At 39.3% G+C, this 9,938-nt stretch overlaps 1 protein-coding gene across 4 annotated transcripts in view; it reads right to left on the bottom strand.

Annotated features, from left to right (window-relative positions):
* Positions 1-337: 337 nt before the first annotated feature.
* LOC126322565 (putative FERM domain-containing protein FRMD8P1) overlaps positions 338-9,938 on the bottom strand; it is a 327,086-nt gene continuing 317,485 nt past the window's right edge. For all 4 annotated transcript variants that reach the window (XM_049994510.1, XM_049994465.1, XM_049994577.1 and 1 more), the window contains 3 exons: positions 2,947-3,048; positions 2,610-2,723; positions 338-1,170 (listed from right to left, as the gene is read on the bottom strand). In XM_049994510.1, the coding sequence (XP_049850467.1) occupies positions 2,680-2,723; positions 2,947-3,048 (146 nt within the window). In that variant the 3' untranslated portion in view covers positions 338-1,170; positions 2,610-2,679. The remainder of the gene's footprint in view (positions 1,171-2,609; positions 2,724-2,946; positions 3,049-9,938) is intronic.

The raw sequence follows: 9,938 nt of genomic DNA, 5'->3' as shown, positions 1-9,938 counted from the left end.
CACAGATTGACAGCAATTGCTTGTTAATTGGTAGATACCAGATTGGCTATATTTATAAGTGTTAATGGTTCACGTTTCAAGTTTGTTCTGTATTGTGCCATTAGTTCTTTATGCTATGCTGAGTCCCTGAGGTGTGTGTTTCATCACTACATGTTGTTATTTTATCTATCGTCTTCATATTATAGCCATTCTACTGTGTTTAGTCCTTCCATTTAATCACTTTTATTCACAGGTATTCTGTTCATTCTGTGTAGTAAGTACCTGAAGCTGGCCTTTTTTTTACTGGGTAAGTATATTGGTTGTGGATAATTATGCTAATGTGTAGGGGTTTCCTGCATATTCTGAGCTCATGTTTATTTTTCTTTCTGTTATAACATCCATGTATACTGTAACACCACATGTCACTTCATTAAATAAGAAACCAATAATGCAGCTGATGCACTTAGTAGAGTTTTGGTGGTCTTCACTATCTAACAAGAACAATTTTTCAGCTTATGTTTAGTGCCTGCCCATGTGGCGGACTGCAATCCTCCCCCCCCCCCTTCCCCCCCCTCCAACGGGGGACCTTTCTCACAATACATTTGCCCTACTTATCTGCCCAACCCCTCCCCTATATCCTCTCATACATACAATTTCTGCTTTTTATGTGGCATATGTTAGTACATGTATCAAATCACTGAAGATGCACGAAATAACTAAAGACAAATCAGTCACAGATGAACATAAAATGCGAACTTTCTTCATAAAAGCTTAGTCTCAAATGTACACACTACATGAGATTTTATCACACTCGTCTCATCATCATACAGAATAAAGGGGAGGTTCCTACATAAGTGATCACAGTGAAAATGAGGAGTACACTGATTCCTATGCCACAGATTAAGAACATGATGTCCTATTTGGAGAAAGGGTTGGAATGACTTCATCCTGCCAGAGTGACTGACAGGAGGTACAGCATGGCATGGTGATCATCTCATTTATTGCCCCTCACTGCCAGCCACAGCCACTCCTGTGCGGCTCTCTGTCTCAGCTCAGCAAAGAGAAGCCGGACCCCCAGGATTGTCTTGTCATCTTCCCTGCAGCCTCCTCAGTTATTTGATCTTCTGCCTGGATTCCCGTGTGGCCCGGTATCCAGCAGAAGTAGCTGTAGCACATATGAACCCGTGTAATCTGAGAAAAATAAGATACAGTATATAAAGATAAATACTTTCAAGATCATACAAAAAAACTGAGTTAACAAGTGACTAAATCACATGCAATATTCATTTTCTGTCAGTATTAACAATGACTGGTGAGTCTTTTGTTCGGTGCTAAAATATTCTAGATACGCGTGTTGTGGAGACAATCCGAGCCCCACTGTACAGGCTGTGTAAATGAACACACACAACGATAACCAATCTCTTCACAAATTTTTAGACTAGGACAACCTACAACTGCAATTACAGGAATTGCCTTTTAGCAGATCACAAACATTCTAACATTCTCAAGAGAGGAAACAAGTTTTTTATCAAATCATTTTTATTTTTCCTAATTTTTATTTTTCCTAATGAAATCCTAATTTTCCACAAACAAAACGCCACTACCCTATGTGGCCTCTTATTAGGACTTCAGCACTGTGATGCACTGTATCGCAATGGTAGAGTGATGTACAGCTCTATATTAACCTAACTGATTAATACTTAAACCATATAATAATTTAGTGGTTAAAAAATTGGAAGCTGTTTGGACAATTTGTCTACTGTTTTGCATGTGATGTATATACAGATGGACTTCACAAGTCTTCAAGGCGGGAACTGCAGGATTACTGTGCATTGCAGTAACTGTGCAGGCTTTCTGTTTTCTCCTGGAGTCATCATCACAGGTTTGTAGTAGTACGGTATACCACCTAGTAGAAGCATACACTTTCACAATGCAGATCATGAACAGAGAAAGTCACTGGAAATGTCTAAAATGCCATTCTTTTTGTAATGCCAGGGCTCAACACACATACTTATGTGTTGTTCCTTGTGTTCATAAAGTATTGAACTGGATGAAGATATTGTATTTGGAAGATAATATATAATATTTGTCACAGAAGAAAAGCTTTGTATTCATTAGTATAAAGCTGAATATTTCTAAAGTTTTCTCGATTCCAGCATAGCAACACTGTATCAGAAATGAAGTCCAAAGAGTATTCTGCTACAGTTGCAGCCATTCAGAGCAAAGAGAAGACAACAAACTGGAATCTCAACACACTTATATTTAAAGGCAAACATTGCAGCAGAAACAGATACCAGACACTATAATTACAAATATCAAGTTTTCCATTTTCCTAAATAAATCCTCAGTTGCTATATGAATTTAACTTTCAACTTAATTGACAATAAAGCGGACAGTATGACCATAATATAAATTTGTTACTCATATACGTGAAAATGAATGTCTTCCCCCCCCTCCCCCACCCCATACACCCATCTACCATCACACATTATGCAGCATGAAAATATTGTTGTGAATAAAACTGCAGATGGAACAGAATGAAATGTAATTAACAAATGACTTTTAAAAATTTATTTCTCATAACACAATCAGAATAGAGTTAATGGTTTGATTTCATGCAAGATACTTACTTTACACAGGATGATTGTTCAGCTACACCACATATTTGAGAAGAAAAGGGTGCCTGTAAATACTGGGAGTCTAATAACTGAAAGACCAAGAGCCCATCTGACCAATACAGCGTCCTGCAAAATGTGAAATAAAAAAAAAAAAAAAAAATTAATTGAATACAAGCTTTGATTGAAACGAAGTCCATACATCTTCTGCCCTTCAGTTTTAAGCAATATAGTAACATCTACTGACTAAGATTTGAAGTATCAGTTGTGAGGCTGAACAATCCAAAGAACTAAACTGGTAAGTTTTTAAAATAATATTTTCAAAAAGTTTTCATGCTAAATTAATAATTACCATCTTCGTCAAATGTTGCAAGAGTTAGCTTGCTCAATTTGTTGCTCAAACACGACTGAGGAAGTTCTCGCCGATTCACTGTAGTTAATGGAACCTGTGTATCTGTTAAAAATTGAAACAGGAAAAGCAATACTGCTGTATTTACATCAGTAACACCAAACTACACAATTTTACAATGATAAAATATTTTTTATGGAATGTAAAAGTGATAGAGAAGAAGAAGATTACTCAGAGCAGACATTATTCAGCAGGTATGTACATTTGACAGTACAAGAAGTGACAGTACCTGAAATTCAAATTACCTGTCGCATTATGCACAAGGCAGTATCACTACACACTGTACAACACTGCTGATAAAAGTAATGGTCACCGATAACAGTGTGTGTAACTAACAGAATTATGCCTTATTAACAGAATGAACCATCTAAAAATGCACACAAAAATTTGCTCATGTTGTTCCTAGTATTTCATACAAGAGTAGAACAGTGAGAAATGCCTGAATATCACAGTACTTATGGTGACATCATAATTCAGAGAAATAAACAACAGACCAGTAAGAGACTGCTCAACAAGAGGATATGGATTGAAGCCCACCTCCAGCAATTTTTGTTTTTTGTTTTGCCATGCTACTTTGTCTTGTTTCACCCTGATTAAACAAAGGATTCACACCCCTGGATTCTCCAGTATAGCTTTATCGATTTATATCTGTTGCACACTGTGCTCAGGAACATCGTGACAGCTTGGCTGACTCGCAAAGACTGGTGACTTTTACATGGTCTTTGTGCCCCAGCCTCCAATGCCATAAAATATCCTTCCTCCACAAGATCAATAATCAATGACATAGTCACAAATAGCCTGTTTGTCATCAGGTAGGGCTCATCAACAAAGTGGCTGGAGTCAAAAGGAAGTGGTTCAGGTATTCGACAGACAACTTGTTGGCCAATGCAGCTCAATCCTGTCACTTAATGTGGTGATAATGCTTTTGAGAAACAGTTGTTATGTTAAAGTACTTTATCTGTTTCGAATGGTGAGTTGGCTCGGCAATTAGAGTGATTACGTAATAATCGGGACATCACAGGTTCAAATTCTTACACTTACTTTTTTCATTTTTCGTGTGGATAAAGTAGTTTATATAACTGAAGATTAACGTTACTTTAATAATAATTATGGAATTATATAATAATATAGGTAAGAACAATACAATATGTGCTTATAGATAATCACAATGCACACTGTTTCGCATTATCATTTAGGCAGTCTCCTGCCATTATCCAGTAACCCATAAACACGTTTTCATGAATATAATCAATGATTTTTCTACGGTTATAAGATAGAATAAATGTGCATAAGCCAAAGTGCATTTTATTCAATAAGCACAATGCAGAAGATCTGAGGGCCTCGAGTGGTTTTATGACCTCTTTTCTTTTTCTTTTAACTAAGGTCTAGTGACCTGAAATCTCTTACTTTTGAATGTTCTGCAATTGGTCCATTAAAGTGCCTTCTGTTGCCATAATTCAATAATATAATTGTAAGAAAACCTCAGCATCCATGCTGCTGCTCTTTGTAGACTAAATAATCAGCTTTTGACAGTCTTTGTCCTTCTGCCAAATCATGACACAATTAATTTATTATTATTATTATTATTATTATTATTATTGTTTTTATTTATGGTGGAAATGACGAAAGAGGTGGCCCTGCTTTCTGTAACCAAATGAGGGTTACGCACACCTAAACCCAAGAGACTCAGTGGCTAGCGACCAGTGTCTGTTCACCCAGTGGTGCGGCTCACTGCTTACTCTACTGCTGACCAATACACTTTATCCAGCGACTCAAGTGCCAATAAATGATCTTGATGAAACTTGTACGGTGCGTAGAGGGGCAAATTAGAGCAACACATACTTTTCTGTTTGTGCCCAATTTCATTTTTAAGGGATAAACCTCGTCCGAAAAGGTAATTTGGCATTTTAGGTTCAGAAGGATATCTTAAAAATAATGATACATAAAATGTTTTTTTCAAATACAAGTTGATGTGTAATCAATGTACTTGAAAACTATATAATCAACTTCTGTAATAATTTCAAATTTTGCAAAATGCCCTTCCACCATTAACAAATTTTGAAAAATGAGAATTTGTGTTACAACATCCATTAAAGAAGCTTTTGAGCCACATACATCCCTGAGTAATAAAGCTGTCTTCTGAAATACCCTTTCGAAAAATAAGCTGTATGCAATATGCTGTTGGAATATTTTCAACACAGCTAAATAAAATATCTTAACATTCATTACTATTCTAATTACTTATATTTCTTTTATGTTTTAAATTGTTGTTTTATATTTATGTTTATCTTCTTTTTCTTTTTTTGTTTACCTTTTCACACACATGTAACCTGTTAATTTAAAATAGCAATTAACTCATATTACGGTAGAAAATTATGCGAATAATGATAATCTATGAGGAAATGGTTAAAACATAAAATTGTTTACACCACACGCGTAAACTGAACAACATTTCTTCACCTAATATACTCTGCAGGATTTCAAATTGTCACTGGTGATCCCCTAAATAGCCTGATTTCTATCAGGCATATTTCAGTATATTGGTACGCCTTGGTGAAGAGAATTGATCAAGTACTAGTGACTGCAGCTTGGATGCATTGTTTCCCAAGTGGAGAGTGAAATCATAATCATTCTACAGAACTAGATCTGAAAATCTTCTCACAAAGTTCTTCCAACATATAAGTTCCACGGCTGCACCTGACTTTCCATAGCTGTAAAAGAAAGTAACGATGAGTTTGTACCGAGAACTCAAAAATTTCTTTTTGAAGCCCCAAACGTGCTTGTAATAGCATCAAAACCTGGTAAACAAACATCTGACCAGGTCGAATGTCATCTGAAAGATTTTTTTCTTTTCCAGTGAGAGAGAAATACCTGTATTATTGTTAGGTTCTTGCAGTGATCATTGCGAAAGAATTGTTTGGAGCACTGTACATACCTGAGGGCAAATAACTTGTTTATCTGGTGATTTCAAAGGGCTTGAAAGCACAGGTACAGCCATGGAAGGTATACTGCTTTTGAATGATGTCAATCTTCACTTGAGGATCAATACAATCAAGCTGCAGTCAATAGTGTGTGTGTATGTGTGTGTGTGTGTGTGTGTGTGTGTGTGTGTGTGTGTGTTGTCAATTTTTGAGAAAGGCCTTGTTGGCCAAAAGCTACTTGTTGTGCCTATCTGTGACTCAGCATCTCTGCTATATGGTGAATAGCATATGATGACGAGGTCCCACAATCCGAGGAGCATAGGGGATGATGCGGGAGATTCACACCGCCACACTAGGCAAGGTCCTAGCGAATGTGGTTTGCCATTGCCTTCCTCCGACTGGAATGAGAATGAATGATGATGATAAAGATGACACAACAACACCCAGTCATGTCGAGGTACGGAAAATCCTTGACCTCGCAGGGAAGCAAACACGGGACCCCATGCGTGGGAAACGAGAACGATACCGCAAGACCACGAGTAGCATAATATTGATGCAAATCAGGATATTTAGAGTGTCACCCGTGACAATTTGAAATCCTGTTGAGTTTTGTTTTATATTGGCCTCTCCATCATATATAAGAAGTGAAGAAATTTTGTTCGAAATATTAGCACGGTCCAATGGAGCAATGGTATACAACAGAATCAGTAACCATTAAGTATGGTTAGTGTCAGACTTGGATGTACTGCGATGAATACAAAATGAAACACATTAATCAATGTGCTACTTCTTAACAGAGACATTAGTGAATATTCAAAAGAAGTGGATGACTACTGCAACATACAGTAGGGAGAATCCCGAAAGTCATGTAAAAATTTGGGAAGGCTTCAACATTAATCTTGGACATGAACAATACAAACAAAATACCACAGGCAACATTCCAGAGTACCTTATCACCAGCAAGAATGGTGTGAGACTAGCAGAATTCTGCATAAATTACCATCTGATGATCACATCCACTCATTTCATAAACCATTACAGAAGAGATGTACATGGAAGGGTCTTATGTTATGTTATGTTAACCGAGGACCTAGAAACAACGGAGAGGCTCCGTCCCCACTGCAGCCGCAGTGGTTCGCAACCCCACGATGACTGCCGCAGTCCACTTCACCCCTTTGCTACCCCACACCGAACCCAGGGTTATTGTGCAGTTCGGCCCCTGGTGGACCCCCCAGGGAACATCTCACAAAAGATGAATGTAACACCTATGTTTGCGTGATAGAGTAATGGTGGTGTACTTGTACGTGGAGAACTTGTTTGCGCAGCAATCGCCGACATAGTGTAGCTGAGGCGGAATAAGGGGAACCAGCCTGCATTTGCCGATGCAGATGGAAAACCACCTAAAAACCATCCACAGACTGGCCGGCTAACCGGACCTCGACACAAGGTCAGATTCGTGCTGGGAACCAGGCGCTCCTTCCCACCTGGAAAGCCGTGCGTTAGACCGCACGGCCATTGACACATGCCTGGGTTAGCAAACAGCTGGTGGGGCCTCCACAGAAATCTCACAAAGACGGCACAGTAGACCTTACGCAGAACACACATGAAGAAGCATGGTGGCTGTCAGAATGCAGTGTATCCACACATTGAACCCCTGAGAAACAAAGCATGAAGTTCTACAGCCATATACAAGTGAGCATTGGAAATGCACAATAATTTGTTTCTCTCCTGGTACGGCAGCTGGACTGTTGAAATTTCTTGAGGATTTAGTTTGAAGTCTGCAATAAAGAGGGTATTTTGCTTTTATGTGTAGCTCTAGTGAGAGAAGCCTGAACTACTAAACAAACATGACGCAAGTGTAGTTTGATATTTGTGGGCCAAAAAGCATAAACCAAGCAAATTCATGGGTACATGCATGATATGTAGGGGGATGACTGTTGGACCATAGCCATGTCCTCAGCTTGTCCACATCCTTCCACAAGGGCTGTGTGAACCTTATTCATGCACCATGCTCCGGGCGGGCAGTAACAGCTGCAACCCCACAGAATGTCAAAGCCACTGAGGCAGCAATTTTAGATGACCAGCGACTGCAACTGAAAACCTTATCGCAGCAGTTCAGCATTTCTCATGGAGTGGTGTATGATATTGTCCAAAGACAGGTTGAAATTTCATAAAGTTAGTTGCTGCTGGATGCCTAAGAATCTGATAGAAAACTACGAGGCCAGCAAATGATGACAAGCTTAGATCACTTAACACACAGAAGAAAATGACTTTCTGAAAGGATTCGACATTGGTGTCGAATCATGGGTGTACCACTTCATGTCCAAAACCAAGCAGGTCTCTATGGAGTGGAAAGATGCAAGTTCCCAAGTATGAAAAAAATTCAAAGTGACTCAGTCTGCTACGGAAGTGCTTGTGACAGTGTTCTTGGACATGCATGGTGTGTTATTGGTGGACTTTGCTGAACATGGGATCCCTGTGAATGCTGCAGCCCACATTAAATCTTTGGTTAAGTTGTGTCATGCCCTTCATGAGAAACACCACAACATTAATGCTGACAGGTCAGACTTCTTCATTACAATGCTCATCCCCATGTTACTGCACCTGTTAATGAAAAAACTGTCAAATTTGAGTGTGAGGTGCTCCAGCATCCACCATACAGTTCAGATCTCGCACCATCATAAATTTCATCTGTTAGTCCCACGAAGAAGTTCCTGGGCATCCAACGCTTTGTAACAGATGTGGAAGTGAAATCAGTAGTCGGCAGATGGCTATACTCCACGAAATGGACTTCTACAAGCAGGATGTATTGAAATTGGTACCACGAGGGAAGAAATGTGTTGAGAATGTTGATGATTGTGTAGAAAAGTGCATGGTGTCCCAAAAAGTATGACTCGATTTTAACTTGTAATAATATTGAGAGAAATGTCACTAGGTAACTGAAACAGCGCTTTATGTAACCGGCATGGTCTAGAGTTTCAGAAAAAATCTGCTAGATGTTGCTACGAGCACTGAGCTGGAGCTTGCAGCCAGTCTCACGCAATGTGGCATCCGCGCAACAGAACGCGTATTGTGTTACTGTGTTTAATTTATCATACTTAATCAGCGATCACAGTTCAGCGAGCATTTCATATTCGATCACCAAAGAATATTCAACGGTAGTATAAACAGTTTGAAGAAACAGGGTGCCTCTGTAATGGCAAAAGTCCTGGCTGGCCATGCGTTCCTGAACAAACAATGGAACAAATCCAATGAGCATTTCAGTGGAGCCCCCGCAAGTCTACGTGTCACGCTAGCTGAGAGTTTGCATTACCACGCATGACAGTGTGGCGTGTATTATGGCATCGTTTAGCCCTCAAACCGTACCAACCCTTCGGGTTACTGACAAAGTGAAGCAAGTGGACTTTAGCAATGGTATTCTAGAGGACATGAAAGATCACACTTTTATGCCACGGTTGATATTCAGTGATGAGGCAGCTTTCCATATTAGTGGTAAGGTTCACCGTGATAATATGTGTATACGGGGGCTCGAAAATCATCATGCAACAATTGAACATGAATGTGATTCACCAAAAGTGAATGTTTTTTGTGCTGTTTCGCAAAGCAAGGTTTATGGACCCTACTTTTTTGAGGGAGAAACCCTAACACAACAATCACAGCTTGCAATGCTACGGAACTGGTTATTCCCACAACTTGACTCTGACAATTTAATCTATCAGCAAGATGGAGCACCACCACACTGGCACAACAACGTGCCCAGTTTCCTCAATGCCAACGTGCCTCTACGTTGGATAGGGCGTACAGGACTGCGAGACCAGGCTTTACACTCTTGGCCTCCTAGGTCCCCTTACTTTAGACCAAGTGATTTCTTTCTGTGGAGATATGTTGAACAATGTTTTTTACGTTCCTCCCTTACCTCGTGACATTGATGAACTAAAAATCAGAATATCAGCTGCTGTAGTTTCAATGACAGAAAACACCTTACACTCAGTTTGGAATGAATTCGGCTATCGG

Source organism: Schistocerca gregaria, chromosome 1 (genome assembly GCF_023897955.1).
Source record: "Schistocerca gregaria isolate iqSchGreg1 chromosome 1, iqSchGreg1.2, whole genome shotgun sequence".
NCBI lineage: Eukaryota > Metazoa > Arthropoda > Insecta > Orthoptera > Acrididae > Schistocerca > Schistocerca gregaria.
The sequence above is the reverse complement of the archived record's forward strand: the minus strand, read 5'-3'. Positions and strand labels throughout refer to the sequence as shown.